At 32.7% G+C, this 16,907-nt stretch overlaps 2 protein-coding genes across 3 annotated transcripts; one reads left to right on the forward strand and one right to left on the reverse strand.

Moving 5' to 3' along the window:
* Positions 1-2,990: 2,990 nt before the first annotated feature.
* On the forward strand, positions 2,991-9,188 carry LOC137814539 (polyadenylation and cleavage factor homolog 4-like). Of its 2 annotated transcripts, XM_068617333.1 has the most exons (7): positions 2,991-3,685; positions 4,496-4,597; positions 4,896-5,153; positions 5,660-5,779; positions 5,865-6,323; positions 7,100-8,857; positions 8,944-9,188. In XM_068617333.1, the coding sequence occupies exons 1-7, from the start codon at positions 3,314-3,316 to the stop codon at positions 8,953-8,955; spliced, it is 3,081 nt and encodes a 1,026-aa protein (XP_068473434.1). In that variant the 5' UTR covers positions 2,991-3,313; the 3' UTR covers positions 8,956-9,188. The 2 variants fall into 2 exon arrangements, with proteins under 2 accessions (XP_068473434.1, XP_068473435.1); XM_068617334.1 differs by lacking the exon at positions 2,991-3,685 and having other exon boundaries at positions 4,874-5,153.
* Positions 9,189-13,457: 4,269 nt separating this feature from the next.
* On the reverse strand, positions 13,458-16,140 carry LOC137816078 (uncharacterized). Its single transcript, XM_068619175.1, has 6 exons — positions 15,843-16,140; positions 15,503-15,760; positions 14,765-15,418; positions 14,444-14,679; positions 14,200-14,367; positions 13,458-14,121 (listed from the first exon to the last, which is right to left on the reverse strand). The coding sequence occupies exons 1-6, from the start codon at positions 15,843-15,845 to the stop codon at positions 14,013-14,015; spliced, it is 1,428 nt and encodes a 475-aa protein (XP_068475276.1). The 5' UTR covers positions 15,846-16,140; the 3' UTR covers positions 13,458-14,012.
* Between the last annotated feature and the right edge of the window lie 767 nt (positions 16,141-16,907).

Below are 16,907 nucleotides of genomic sequence, written 5' to 3' on the forward strand. Positions count from 1 at the left end.
TCACTACCACTTTATTTATTTTTTTCATTTATTTTTGTTATTTGTATTTTAGATTTAACTTTTCTTGAATAAATATTTATTATTTTTTGTAATGAGATCTATAATAAATAAGTATTTGTAAGCATAAATTATTAATTATATTTTACATTTATAATTAATGATTAAAATTGTTACACTATTTTCAATTATAGATAACCTTTTAAAGTTATTGAAAAATTAATTGAGATAGAGGCAAAAGAGAGTAATTTAAAAGAGATAGATGTTTAAAACGGTTAAATATATAAAAAAAAAACGTACTTCAAGGTAATTGAAAAAATAAATATTTAGTTGTATAAAATAGTTAAATGTAAAAGATTTATGCTAGTAAGTTAAAATAGAAAAGAACAAGTAATTGTGGGGTATATAATAAATCTTTTGCCTTGTACCACTAGGAGTAATTTAAATGTGGGGTAGCACTTTTTTCTATTTCTTTATTCTATTTAATGTGGTCCTCTATTATTAAAATTCATTGTAATTGTTTTTTAATTTTTAATTTGATACAATATTTATCTTTCCTATTCATTTGAAGTTAACATTATTGATTTTGTAAATTTCTATCGGTTTAATCTATCATTAAAATCGTGGTTAATTATTGTCATTATAATTAAAATTATAAATATTAATAAATTATTTTGATGATCTGACAAAAAATATAAGTAATAAAAGTTTGTAACTGTTTCTAAGAAAAAATATTGTGAAATACTAATTAAAAATTATACTATATTATAAATATTAAACTTATATTATTAAATATATAATAATTTTGTAAAAAAAGTATATATATATATATATATCTTATAATTGCTATTTAAAATAAAATATATTTGCTTTATTTTTCAAATTTACATATAATGAATATAGAATAATTTAATATGAATATCTAGATTAACTATAATAAAAACAATTAATATAAAATTTTATTATTCTTTACATTATAAAAAAATTATTATAAAAGAAATCTCAAATTTAATATAAATCATATTATATATTACATTATAATATTTTATGTTGTTATAAAATATTGTATTACTCAATATATTGAGAAAGTTATTTTAAAAATATTTAATATTTAACTTTATTATGCTATTATTATAGTATATTTAGTAGATAAATAGAAATATGTTTTCATTGTTTAACCACCAAATCTTGTTGAAATATATAATATAACCCAAGTTTAAGTAATTTTGTTATCGTTTAATTTTCTGGAATTTGTTTATGATTCTTAATAAAAAAAGTTATTGTTTTATCCTTATTTTTTTTTATTCTTATAATTTATTAACGTTTATTAAGTGATAAATTTTATGTTAAACTAGTGAGAAACACCGACGAGAGAACAAAGATACGTATAATATCTAAAATATATGATAGAATGACACAAATTTATATATTATATAATTGTGAATTATATAAATTGACAATAAAAATTTATGTGTACAAGTATGTTTTAGATATTTTTTTTTGAGAAAAAAAAAAGTTTTTAATTACTGGTTCAAAATGATTTGTTTCTTATTTTTATAATCATAATATAATTTTATACAATAAATTTGAGTTTTAGAAAATTAATGTCTTTTTTTATTTTTAAAATTGTGTTAGAACTATGTTAGAATTGTCAGAAATCCAACAAATGTTTTTTTTAATTGGACACTTCACAGATATGTATTCTACGAGTATCATACAAGTGTCGGTGTCCGATACGACATAAAATTTAAAAGGAGTATCCGAACTTCATAGGTCTTCTTATATCTTATATGTACCACTTTTGGTTATAATAATAATAAAAATAAATAAAAAAACATCGTAAATTTCAAGGGTTAAACCTGTAAATATTTTTGTTTTTATCTTGATTTCTATATATTTTTTGTCATTAAATATAATCTGACATCAGATCTCTTACATAATCATGATTTAATAAAAAATACAAAGCTAAATCTTAACTCAGAGAAACGGAAATAAAGAAAACTAAATATATTATAGAAATTAAAAATACATCTAATATTTTTTAGAACATTTGTCTTTATATTTCTTACTGTACAATAATTTTTTTTCCTTAAACAACATGCGTATGGAATACAATATTAATTTTATTACATTGATTTGTTTCAGAGTGGCTGAAAATACTTAAAACAATTAATTTAAATATAATTTAAATTATTTTATTCTAAATACTAACCAAACACTCTTAATCAAATGAATAAAATTATAAAAAGATAAAAGTATTAACACTAATTTTATAGGTTAATTTTATTTCCACACTTTTGAAAGAGTTAAATAAGTTTTTTACTTATATTTGGTTAATTTATAATTTATTCATAAAAAATCTTTTCATTGGTATAATAAGTTTCTCTTTAGTATGTTTCTTCCATTTTTTTTAATAATAATATTTTTTAATGATGACAAATGATTGTTGTTACTTGAAGTGTCAATCTATCTCAGATGTCAAGTTGCACAGTGTGATACCTAATATGAAAACTTTTATAAAAAAAAATAAGTTTCATTCATATAGTATAATATGAAATTGATTTTTGTTTTTGATGTAAACTTGATATCAGGTAATTGTAAGAATGAAAATAAAATAATTATTAGTTTTCTGTAAATATTGATAATTTTTTTCAAATATCGATAATTTTTTTTTAAATTTGTTATTGTTTTGATTGGAGACCGATGTCAAGTATAAATATTTGTATTGAGTTGATGGAGTAATTCTGAAATTGAATCAATTCCACTTATAACGAAACTCATTTCAATCATTTTCGTACTACAAATACTTATATAATTTAAAATTTGAAATAGAAATGAAAATTAATTTTGTATTATAATAAAATGATAAAAAATATTTAATTAAAATGTAATAATATTTGAAGTAGGATGCAGTTGAAGTTGGAAGAGTGACGAATGAGTCCCTGGTGGCCTTCTTTCTTTTATTTATATATATATATATATATATATAACTCATACAATCCCAATCCCAATCCCAGCCTGCTTACATAAAAACACTCACTGCCTCTCATTCTACCCTCTTTCATATCTCTCTCTTTCTCTCTCCTTACTTCTTATTAATTCATGTAAATTAGGATTAGGGTTTATATCAATTTGTGCACTGTACAATTTTATATCAGAACTTCCGTTCTCATGCATTCCTCTCCTCCCCAAATAAAGCCCGCCCCAGAACCAATGAAGGGGATGCTATTTCGTGCGCCAAATCCAGTTCTTTTCGCAAGTGAGAGCTCATTAGGGTTAGGATTAGGGTTTTAGATGCGTTTTGTGTCTGATTCGAATGAATATGGAGAGCACGCGCAGATCGTTGGATAGATCGAGAGAGCCGGGTCCCAAGAAGCCTCGATTGATCGAGGAACTCAGTGCCCGACAGTTACCTCAACGACAGCAAGGGTCTGGGGCAGTTGCTTCGGGGGTGTCTGCGAGGGTTAGGGTAAATGACAGGGACTCCGAAAGCAGCGATTTGGGTCGCGGCGGTGGGTACCACCCGCAGTCTCCCCCTCACGATGAGCTTGTGGCTCAGTATAGGACCGCGCTTGCTGAGCTTACTTTCAATTCGAAGCCGATAATTACGAACTTGACTATTATTGCCGGGGAGAACCAGTCTGCTGCCAAGGCAATTGCCGCCACTGTTTGTGCTAACATTATAGAGGTGAACAAAATGTGCTGCTGTGTGTATTGAATTGAACTGTAATGGATTTTTGGAATAAAGGAAGAGCAATTCGACTTGATTTCTATGATTTGTGATATTTGGTGTTTGTTATTGTTTTTAATGTATGGAATGATGAATTGGATTGTTGTTGTACATAGGGATGCTAGAGGAAAAACGGCATTCATGGTTCATTGAATATCAACTCATTTCATTGGCCCTGTAAGAGTAGATTGGTTCTTAAGTGGTGCTCTATGCAATGCACTTAAAAAAAAAAATAATAGGAAGCATATATAGTTTTCCAATTAGCATTATGAAGAAAAGTTGTCCTTTTTGCAAATGCCAGTAGGTTGGTTAATTTTAATTAGGTGTTTAACTGGTAATCAACACCACTGGGGAGTGGTTCTCCACGATTTGATTGATTGGTGTTTTCTGCATTTTGTATGCAAAGGGGATTAACAATCTTGGCAAACATTGATTTTTCCAGTGACAACTAGGGAAAGAAGTGATCATTAAACAGTTTTCATTCTTAAATACTCGAAGAACTTTATCACCTATATTAGTCCTACTCGATTTGAGTAGAATTGCTTCTCATAGGTGATACCGCTGGACTTAAACCAAAACCAGTTACCAATCTCAATCAGCACTAAAGTCCACTTATGAAATTTTATGCAAACTTCTGATTGGATTATATATTGTTGTTTTTAGCTGTTTTCCCTGTTTGCATCTGTCATGGCAATCTTATTCTTGTTATTGTGTTTTTTATTCTAGGAAAAGGTATAGTGTAATTTAAACAAGTTAATGACTTTCCAGGTTCCAAGTGATCAAAAACTGCCATCCCTTTATCTCTTAGACAGTATTGTTAAGAACATCGGGCGGGATTATATAAAATATTTTGCTGTCAGACTACCTGAGGTCAGATATTTACTATCTTTAACCATTACCTTAATGCCTTCATTTTGATACAGTTTTAATTATATATGTTTAATCCTTTAAACAGTGAAGTTTTGAAATTTTATTCTGAACTGATCTGATAGAAGTTAGTTACATGACTCATGAGATTGTTAAGTTAGTTACATGACTTATGAGATTGTAAAAGTAATCTAATTTTAATGAAATGGAAACAATTTTTCCCTTTGCACTTTTACTGTGATATATGTTTTCTAATTCTATACACCTATTTTTAACTAGGTACTACTACTTTACATTTTAGGTATTCTGTAAGGCTTACAGACAGGTTGATCCTATTGTCCATTCAAGTATGAAACATCTTTTTGGAACTTGGAAAGGAGTCTTTCCTCCTCAGTGCCTTCAGATGATTGAGAAGGAACTTGGCTTTACACCTGCAGTCAATGGTTCAGCTTCGGTATCTGCTACAGTCAGGAGTGATTTGCAGTCACAACGCCCACCTCATAGTATCCATGTGAATCCCAAGTATTTAGAAAGGCAGCGTCTCCAACAGTCCAGTACGGTATGTGAACCACATTGCACCAAAAACTTGTTCTTTAAAGGTTTGGAAAGTTGCATTTTGATAGGAATCAGTCAACCTTGGATACTGTTACAAATTTTTATGTGATGAACTGAAATTTGCAGTGATGTGTTCCTTGGATGTTGAAATGAATGGAAGACATGTAATTTGCATCAAATTTTGATACACTATACACCATTCTTGCAATAAGCATATTTAAATTGGAATTTTTCCATTAAACTAATTTTGAATTTCTCTTAATCATAAATTGCCATGATTTTGTGGTTCTGATTATGGTTTTCAGCTGATATATATGTGCTATTAACTTTTCTAGGCTTTAGTTAAAAGTAATATTTTGAATGCCATCTCCCTATTGTTTTCATATACATATTTTAGATTTCTGTTTTCACTGTTACTGTATCTTAAAGTCTGATTCACAATACAAGTATTTTCATCCACTATCTCTTGTACTTATTTCTTTTGCCATGTCCTTTTTTGATATCATGAAGAGTAAAGGAGTTGTTGATGACATGACTGGAGCTTTGTTAAACTCAAACGAGGAGTCAGAGAGGCCAGAGAGAGTTTTGGGTGCTTCTCGACCATGGCTGGATCCTAGGATTAACATGCTTGTATGTGAATCAGCTTTTATATTATCCTCTTTATGCTATTATTTCTCTCTGTTGTTATATCTTAATGTAGTGGTGTGTGTTGCAGAATAATCAGCACGCACACAGAGATGCATTTAATGATTCTGTTCCTGAGAAGAGCATTGATGGATCATTTGGAGGCAGTCAATATGGTTCTGGCATTTCTAGTAATTTGGTCTCAGGGGCTGGAAGAACTGGAACTAAGCTCATTGATTTAGGGCACGAAAAAACATGGTTCAAAACAGATGGCAGTGAAGCAGAGACCATACCTGGGCAAAAAAATGGTTTCAGTCTCAAGCGTAGTTTTTCAAATCGTGAAGCACCAAAGTCCATTAATTTGGAAGCACATCGTCAGCCAAGACAAAGTATAACTAACATACGGAACAATGTGATGTCAGGTAACTGGAAAAATTCTGAAGAGGAGGAGTTCACGTGGGATGAGATGAACACTGGTTTGACTGATCATGGACCCAATGTGTCCAGCAATTTGAGCACGGATTCATGGATGACAGATGACGAAAATTTGGTAAGCTTGCTAAAAGGGTCAGTTACACTGCCATTTGTTCATTCAATTGCTATTTTTCTCCTAATTTATAAAAAGAAGTACATTCCTCTTTTATGTAACATGATTCTATTTGGTGATCCTCCAACTTTACAAAAACTCGCGCTAATTTTAAAAACACTTGCTCTACTAGTATATTTTTCACAAGCAATCAAGACTGGTTAATGTGGCTAATTTCGATCAGGAAACTCCACTTACTATGTGAGTTTTTCATTTTCAGCAGAAACTAGAACATCATTTGGTCTTACTTTTCCCCTTAAGAAGGCCCTCTTTTGTAAGCTTCTAATTATGAGAGACAATCCCTATCTTGAAATATAAGAGACATTACAGAAAATCATATTATAGGAGGAGACCGATTGCTTGATAGTCAGTGCAATTGAACTAATAGTGTGGTAACATGCAATTACCCCAAATATTTAAACTTTTGTATAACAAGAAAGGTTCTTTTGTAATCAGTCTGGGGCCGAATGCCCATATTCTCTTAAGATAACTTGCCTAAAAAACACTGATATATCAAGGTCGAGCAATCCAAAGTCTTAAAGTGCCTAATACAAACTAAGAAATAAAACTATAATTTAATTTGGTATTAAGATATCCTGGTTCCCTACTTTCAACCCTAGTAGTTAAGCCACTTAATTCCTAAATAAATACAAAGCCAAAACTTACAGTTGCATCATAATCATAAATTAATACAATGGTCTGTAACTCATACATGACTGATTTATTTTTTCCATGTGTAGGAAGGTGAAGATCACCTGCATATTCTACGCCCTTATGGGGCAAAGGTTGACAGGGAAATATCCACTGTTAAGAAACAACTGCCTGGGTTTGGTGGCCATCCACCTTCATCATGGCAATTGCAGAAGCACCACACAATTGATAAGTTGAATCTGAAGCCAGGTTACTCAGATGGATTTGTGTCCACTATTAGTGGCTTACCAGCCAACGCAAATTCTTTACCTGTCAAGAAGGGGAACCAATCTTTTACGTCAAAGGCAGTAGTAGGAATGGCAAAAATTGTAGGGCAGCAATTTGATGGGGAGATTGAATCCCCGTCTGGGCAATCACCTTTGCAACGACAGTCTCCATCACTGCCAGGAACAGCATACCACCCTCATTCAATGCAAAATTTGCCCGAGCAAGAAATGCCCCAGAATATTAGAACATCTCAATTTTCGGGAGGTCCAACAAGTCAGCACATTAGAGATCGCTCACCTACCCTTCATCCCATTGTTCAGGTTGGTAACATGCGAAGAACACAGGAAAAGGACATGCAGGGCCCATTATCTTCTGCAACTAAGCTTCAGCAACAGCAGCTCGACTTTTCTCAGACTGAAGTTTCTGCTAAAACTAAGCTGCCCCAGTCTAAAACTTCTTTAACCAAAGAAGTTTCAGAACAGTCAACCAAAAATAATTTGTCATCTGCAGCTGTGAAGAGTGGAATCATCCCCAAGAAATCAATTACCAGTAATCTGGATCCAAGGAAGCATCTATCCAAGTCCGGGGTTCAGCTTCCTCGGTCTGGTAGGTCTTCTCCTACCACAATAATTTCTTCAGGGTCTGCAGTGGCATCACCATCTTTATTAGATCCTCTGCATAAAGATTCGTCTTCAGTGCCAAAAAAACCCCAAGGAAAGGCTGGACAACCACCACAAAAGCTTTCTACTCAACCACCCGCTTCTTCTAATTTGAATGCTGCCAAAAATAATGTAAATCCTATCGCAAACCTTTTAAGCTCATTAGTTGCAAAGGGTTTGATATCTGCAGAAACAGAATCACCGACTATGGTACCAAGCGAACCAAGCGAAGTGCTGAAGGGATCCAAAGATAAAGCTGCAAACATTAGCACCAGTAGCTCAATCCCAGTTACATCAGTTTCTGATTCTGCAGCTGTCCCAGTATCATCTGCCAGAGATGAGGTTGACGCTGCAACAAAATCCTCTCTTCCCTCGGCTCAATCTACTAGCACAAAAATCAGAAATCTCATTGGCTTTGATTTTAAACCTAATGTAATTAGAGAATACCATGAACCGGTTATTAGGGAATTATTGGATGATTTCCCTCATCATTGCAAAATTTGCGGTATTAGGTTTAAACAAGAAGAACAGTATCAGAGACACTTGGAGTGGCATGCCACAAGAGAACATGGTCCAATTAAAGTATCCAGAAGTTGGTATCCTAAGTCAGGTGATTGGATTGCTGGCAAGGTAGAAGAATATTCATCTGAGTTTGAGTTTGCTGACTCGGCTGTTGTAGACAACCAAGAAACAGACAGCAGTCAATTGGATATGATGATTCGAGCAGATGAAAATCAGTGTTTGTGTGTATTGTGTGGCGAGCTATTTGAAGATGTGTACTGTGAAGAAAGGAACGAGTGGATGTTCAAAGGGGCCGTTAATATGAACTACTCGGATATCAATAGTGAGATGGAAAGTAGAAATGCGGGTCCCATCATTCATGCCAAATGCTTATCCGAGAACTCAATTGTCACCAATTTGGTAAGAGACCTATTATCTAATATTCGTAGATGTCTTTCATTTTGTTATATTTTTGGTAGTAATTTGATTGGACCATTGTTTTGCAGGATAATGATTAATGGTTCGATTCTATAGCCTTGCGCTATGGTGTAGTCAGAAGCTTACCAAGGGTACCCACCAAGTTTCACATTGCATACTAAATTTTGATGATCCTTTATACTCATTTTATAGCCTCTAACTGGTACTTAGAGCGGTTAAACAAATTTTGTGCTCTTTTTTTGTTTATTGTACTTGTACCCGGGAAAAAAATTGCGTAGTGTTCAACTATATAAATGAGCTAAACTTAATCGTCGATATGTGCATAACCTTCTTTCGCTATGGAGAGGCGGATTTTGTGCATTGAACATATCTAGCGATAATCACCAGGCAAATAACTACGCTCATGGTAATCCTGTCTACGTCACACAAAAAAAAACCACGATCTTAATTTTCCGTCGTTAAATTTTCCCCCTTTGGTAAGGAAGGATGGGAAGTAACTAATATTCTCTGTTGGATGCTTGCCGTTGGGCAAGGTAAATATGGGCTTTGTCACCCACCCTAAAAATACTCATAATGTCGCCTTCAACTAATTCACAGGTTTCTAGTCAACACCCTTTCTCAACATTTTAATAATTTATCCCTTCGCCTTTGGATAAATATCAAATACTTAAATAGTTTAATGGGTACTTATTGATAAGCAGATTCTTTCGCTGTTCTTTATTAGTTTTTTTCTTAAAAAAACATTATCTCTTCAAGCTGTTGCACAACATCGAACCATTGAATATGTTTCCATTGTGCAAAACTAATTTTAGCTGTTGGATAAATATTTTGGTTTTAAAATATGTAGTTGAGATGTTTTCCTTATTCTTATTTTTTTGTAATTTTCCCTTCAACAATCTTCTCTTATCTTTTTTTTTTTGCAAAGTTTCTCTCTCCACCTTCTTTTCTTTTATCTTTGACAAACTTTCATTTCCAACTCCAACGAATGCTTTTCGATTTCGACTAGTGAGATAGAATATATGATTAACCTTAAATGATGTCTTCACCGCCATTGTCACTGGTGAGGGCATAGCAAGAAGAACAAAAATCCTCTTTGGTGCAATTATTAGTTTTTTCTATCATATCGCCTATAGTTTTTCACATTTCTCCTCTTTTTTCCTCATCTGTAACTCAATCTTCTGTACGAATTCATGGTATAGATACAATTATATTTTTGGTATTTAATATAAGATCATGACATTTTCTCATTAGAATTAATGTGACCATAGTAAAAAATTGAGTGGAGTTACTACTCAGATTGCACTCTCCTGTTCTTATTTCTTCATACTTCAATAGAAATGTGATGGAGTAAAGGGAAAGTACAAATACGCATGTATTGTGCTTGTAGTGGATGCTTCGGGATAAGCACCAAAATTATATTGTAGTGCTATTTATATATTTATTCCATTCAACCTTTTTTCTGCTCCATTTACCAACCCAGCAATACTGGGTGACAAAAAATGTCAATTATAAAAAAATAGACACTATTTACAATAGAATTACTTTTCCTTTTAGATAAGTAGCGGATTATGAGATTATAAAAAAAATAGTTTTTCTTTGTAATTTTAAAAAACTAAAAAAAAGCATACAAAATTTTCTTTAAGTAATTATTTTATAAAAAAAAATACACTTTTACAAGAAAAGCTATGCATAGCTCCTAAATTACTAAAAATAATTGCAAAAGTAAAATATTAAAAAATGGAAACGTATAATTATTAAAAAATATCTCTTATTTACAATATATTTCAAGTAAAGTTAATATAATAGAAATACTATAAAAAATATTAATATAATAATTATTGATCATTATATTTAGATAATTTATTATTGTAATTTAAACCGTTAGTTTAAGTGTCTTGGTTTGTGTTGCGATTACTGTTAGGACTAATGTTTTGTAATCGATGAAATACTTGTCTTAATTACTGTGGAAAAATCAGGTTTAGGGTTATATTTTTCGTGAAGAGAATACGTGTGCTAATAAGTTGGGTAATTTAAGATTTATTCACAGATAATCATTTCATTGGTATATGTACTGGTAGGCTAAAACCGAGAGGTTAAGCCGAGAGCTAAATACTAAACATAACCGAGAGGTTATACACAAGTGTTGTGCTGATAAGCTTTAGCCGAAAGCTAGATACTACACATAACTGAGAGGTTATACAATAAAAGAATAAAATAAAATATAAATATTATTATAATAAGACCCAAATAAGATAGAAACCTGCATTAGGGGGTGCGTAAATAATAAAATGGTGTGGAAAGAAAGTCCAAAGGTAAAGTGGAAAACCCATTAAAGAAATCCTATAAATAGGAGGTTAACGTAAGAAAAATGGTAAGAGTGATTTTTATCTGAAAAACGTTAAACTATTTCTGACTTTGGCATCGGAGCGACTTGCAGGCACACCCCCCCATCTGTGTGAAGGAGAAGCCGAGAGTACCCGCCGAGAGGAGAAGCCGAGAGTACCCGCCGAGAGCAGTCAACGTGAGGAGAAGCCGAGAGCAGCCAACGTGAGGTGAAGCCGAGAGCATCTACCTTAAGGAAAAGCCCAAAGTATCCGGCCCAAGAGGAAACCGAGAGAGTCCAGCCCAAGATCGGAAGATTTATATAAGAGATAATCTTGTCAACCTGATTCTAGTGTTCTTGGTCCCTGTTGTAAGAACAGTATAATAGACTTCCATCTAGTTTGTTCTTAGAATTCTTTATGAATAAGTATAGTTTACCTTTATATAGTTTTTGTTAGTATATGGATTTTGGTCTAGTCCTCCATATATTGTTTTTTTCAATAATAATAATTTTTTGATGTAATGAAAGATGATTATTGTTACTTGAGGTGTCAACCTAGCTGGGATGTCAAGTTGCATAGTGATGCTTAACATGAAAGTTTTTATAAAAAATAAAAAAAACAGTTAGTTTAAGTAATTAATTAATTTATTATTGTAATTTAAATAAATATTTAATAATATAATAAAATTGAAAACCCAAAAAGTATTGAAAACCGAAAAAAAAGAACAAAAAAAAAAATAGAAACAAAGTAATAGTTGGAAGCACAACTTCTCTTAAAAAGATAAACAAAAATAAGACTTCAGTTAAAAAAAATAGAAGTCGTTATTTTGAGCACTACTTCTAATTTAAATTTTATTTTATCGAAATAGAAGTAGTTCATCTGAGCATTAAAAATTAAAATCGCCCTCACCACCTAAATTTTTGTAATTTTAAATTTTATATTTTTTAAATACAACAAGATTACATCAAATATATAAATTTTCAGGATTTTATTTATAAAAGATAAAAATAAATAAAAACGTGTTAAGCATATATTAACTTTTAATCAAAATCTACTTTTACATAAATATATTTTTCAATGAAAGTTGTTCATGTTAGATACTACAGATGAAGTCGGTCATTTTGAAATTGTTCGTTAGCTTAAAACTGGTACAAAGTTATACTATTTATGTAAATTTCCTTTTTCAGACTCTTATCCTTCCTTCCTTGAATTTGGGAAGTGAATGTACAGATAAAGTTGAAAGAGTGGATCTGGTCTGAAGAAATGAAAATTTAATTTTTCATAACAAACTATTCGTCGTTTATCCTTCCTTGAGCCTGGGACTGTTCTATGGATATGCCATTGTTGTAAGTTGGCGCTGATTATGGAATTTCAACTTTCGTTTGGTCAACCATGAAATATAACGAACATGTAGGAGGTTTGCAATACTAGCATTGCATTGGACCAGCTATACTTATATATAGTCACTAGAGTGGGATTGGAGTTGTTGTCAAGTTTGGAGAGGAGGATCTTGTGAAGAAATTTATCTGAGTTGAGCTACTTTGCCTTGCCAAAATGCTCTCAACTAGGAAAGTGTTATTAGTGGGATGAGAACTTTGTTTTAGCTAATGTGTATGGTTGTCGTATGAGCTTTGAGATCTAGAGAATTATTGAGAGGTTTTTTCTATCTCTTTTTGTTGGTTGGTTGTCTGTCATTTAACTTCATTCCTTCTTATCTTTGGTTTTTAGTCTTTTCGTAATCCAAACTCGGAGGTATGTGTAGAAGACACTTCAATGCTCAAATCAGCAAAAATGTTCAGTCACTAGTGCAGATAAGTTAAACAAATGCGGCTATTTTAAATTTACAAATGCGGTCATAGAACCGCATTTGATCAACACGCATTTGTAAATCTGGAATTTACAAATGCGGTCCTATGACCGCATTCATAAATCACATTTACAAATGCGGTCATTTAAGATAACCGCATTTGTATATTATTCTGAATTAGGGAGTGGGTTTGGGGTTTAGGATTTATTAATGCGGTCTTGGTAAAAACCGCATTCATAAATCACTATTTACAAATGCGGTCATTTACTAAGACCGCATTTGTAAATGCGAATTCACTATTTACAAATGCGGTCTTGGTAAATGACCGCATTTGTAAATAGTGTTTTTTTTTTTTTTTGGTACATCCTGTTTTGTGCAGAAACCATATATTTAAATAACCTGCATAATGATTAAACCCAGCCAGATAAATACAAAAATGTAGTAACCAATTGAAATCATCAAAATGTACATTTACAAGTGATCAAATTACATATAATAAAACCACTAATGTTGTTTACTTATGCTAGAGTTATAAAAATTAATGAAGTATGTGGACCAAGAATCTCTAACATATGAAATGCCTTCCTCACTCATTGGTGTTTCTTCTGTGAATAACTGCATTGCAAAGTTGACATAAATTAGTTTCTAGATATATATATGTTCAAGAATTATAAAAATGATTTAACATATACCTCCTTCCAACCAGTTTTAACACCTAGTCTTATAATGGTAATCATCCATTGCATAATGTAATAGCCACACTCATAGCTTCCTGGTTGTTTATTACACTATATAATTCAATAAAAAGTAATATGTTAGTATATTGATAAACAATGATAATAGAGAAAGAAAAAAATTACAAACCTTTACTCTTATGTAGTTCAAATTATTTGAACTGGATCGACCTTTTAGGATGTTATATCCACGCCATGAACTGGTTAATACAAAAAACCTCGTTAGTAGATGGTTAATTAGTAACATATACAAAGTTAAGTTTATACTATACTTACGTATCAATGATATCCTTAAATTTTGTGGGCATCTTCTTGTGTAGGGAACAGAACCACACAGCAGTCTTATCAACCATTGATAAGACAAGTAACTGCCAATGATGCCTATATGATCATTGAAAAGAGTTAGTAAATATTTAAAACATGAAATAATAATAATTGATGACATATAATTAAACTTACTCATTAATGTAAGGGCATAAATAAATTTGTTTTCCCTCTTTTTCCAGGATGTTAGTGATGTATGCTTGAGTCTCAGTTGAGTTTGGTCCAACGGGATTAGTATATGCAGGATCTACGAATCCATACATATTTTCCTTCCCCTCAGTGATACAGACTCTATGCAAAAACCTACAAGTTTTTAGTTAAAGCATAATCAATAATAATTTAACATAAAGTAAATTGAATAATAGGTAAAGATACTTACATCATAAAAAATTGAATTATACTTATATTGAGCTCCTGGTTCCCAGATATAAATTCTGATAAATCTGTGTTGTAAATCATCAGTGGCAGTTCAGTGTTGATTTGAAAAAATGTATTATCCCACGGAACTGGAAAAGGATCATTGCCAATCTGACTAGCAATGAGACGTAGGGAAGCCATAGGATCGTCAACTGGAACCTCACGCTTCTTTTTCGGAGTTGGTGGCTGAAAAGGTTCCTACAAGATAAACAACATTTGTATTAAATTATATGTAATATATAAATATAAATAAAAAAATAATATAATGAAATGAAATTATTACATGAGGTTCGGGCATAGATCGAATGAGCTCTCTGGGCCAGGCAACGAATGTCTGAAATGCATCGGCCACAGTGGTTACCTCATCTGAAGGTAGTGGAACACGAGCATCAGGAAATCGTACTTTTTCAACAGTTACCTTCGCCACATCAGGGGAGAGAGGAACGCTATGTAAGGTGGTGGCGTTTTTATAGACTTTTCCAAGTGCCACCACCCGAGGAAGTTTGCCGTCCACTACCAGAAGCTCACAATCCTCTGTCTGCCCATTGATATCATCCCCTGATGTTGGAGGAGCCGCACAACTCCCCTTTGTGCTCTTGGGAGTGGGACTAACAAGGGGTTCAATCGGCTCAGCACAAACTTGTTGCGATAGAAACTCTTGTCGCATTCGATCATTCTCCTTTTTCATCTCCAGCCACATCAAATCAGTCTCCTTTCTCATCTCCTCCATTATTTCTTCACGTAACTTAGTCTTCATTTGAGTTTCCTTCTTGGAGGAGGAGGATGGCTGTCGTTCTGAAACTCCAAAAAAAAGTTTAATTCCGACCCCTTGTCCAGCGGCACGAACACGACCAGAGTGTTCAGGTCGTCCAATTGCTTCAACCAGGATATCGTGACGACCTTCAGCAACAAATGTACCGTCGGATTCCAAGGAATCCTGCAAGAGTACACAAAAATCATATTTTCAATCATTAATATAATTAATGCTTTAAAAAAATTGAAAATAACAAAAATAACTTACAATTTTTTCGATTATAACCCCGGATTGCTCGGAACTTGGTGCACCGAACTTTTTAATTCGGGCCCTCTTCCATTTTTCATGGCGAAAAGGTGGTGGAGGAGAAGTGACCCCTGTTTCCACATTCTCAGAATACGTCCCCTGTTGAGATTTCTCCTTTTCCACCATCAGTGTTTGCTCAAGTTTTCTATACCCCGAACGAGACATAACGTGCGGGGTAAGATTCTTCAAAGCTATCTCTTGAGCTTTCTTCCGACGATCCTGTCATAATTGAAATAAACAAACTGAAGTAAATAAGATAAACTTATTAATGTTATATAAACAAAAAAGTTACTTCACTTACCATCCAAGCCTCATTTTCACGGCTTTCTCTAAAAAGACGCCATGTCTCTTCATCAATATGTTGGTACTTTAAACATGGATTTTCGTCTTTAAGGTCGCCAAAAATGTATCTCGATGTCAGTCTTGACTTAAAGGTACGAAATTTAAGTGCGATATTGGATAATATCTTTGATCGAAGCGGTTCCACATCAGGAATGTCAAAGTTTGCCTGCAAAATAACATCATGAAATTAAAATTAATTAATCAATATTAAAAAGCATTATATGATAACAATAATAATGTAAAGCTTACCAGAACATCCTCCCATAGCGTGTTCCGATCAACCTCTGAAACCTCATCCCATGAATTAATCAAAATGGAGAGCCTCTCACGAGAAACAACTCCAAGATAGCTCATAAACTCATCTGCCTTAGGACCAAAAGCCACTCCAGTGTTGACGTCAATGTCAACATGTGTCTTCTCACCAGCAGCACGTCTCAATGCAAGACGCTTCAATCTAGTAGGTCCTCTACTACCTCGCCCAGATCGAGGTCTGACTGGAGTCTGGTCGTCATCCATGTCTCTGTTAAAAAAATTAGGTAACAAACATTAGTTAATGTGCATCGAATTAAAATCATATAAAAATAATACATAAAATTATAAATGTTTATTTACATGTTGCATGTGGGTTGAATGTTTATATGTAAATTCCTTCACTGTGGTCTTTACGGGTTGCATGTACATCATCAAGTACATCGTCATCTTTATTAGTTATCATTGGTGTGAATGAACGAGTTTCGCCATATTCAATATCATCTATGGCTTCCCCTTGTTTTTTCCCGTGTAAAACGACATACCAATGTTCTGACGTAGGATCTTTCACATAGAAAACCTGAGATGCTTGTTGAACCATTATAAATGGCTCATCTCGATACCCTATCTTTCGAAAGTCCACTAGTGTGAATCCTGATTCATCAATTTTAACCCCACTTTTATTATCAACCCATTTACACTTGAAAACTGGAACGGAAAACTTAGTGTAGTCAATCTCCCATATCTCTTCTATAAACCCATAGTATGCCATTGA

This window comes from Phaseolus vulgaris, chromosome 1 (genome assembly GCF_000499845.2).
Source record: "Phaseolus vulgaris cultivar G19833 chromosome 1, P. vulgaris v2.0, whole genome shotgun sequence".
NCBI classification, from domain to species: domain Eukaryota; kingdom Viridiplantae; phylum Streptophyta; class Magnoliopsida; order Fabales; family Fabaceae; genus Phaseolus; species Phaseolus vulgaris.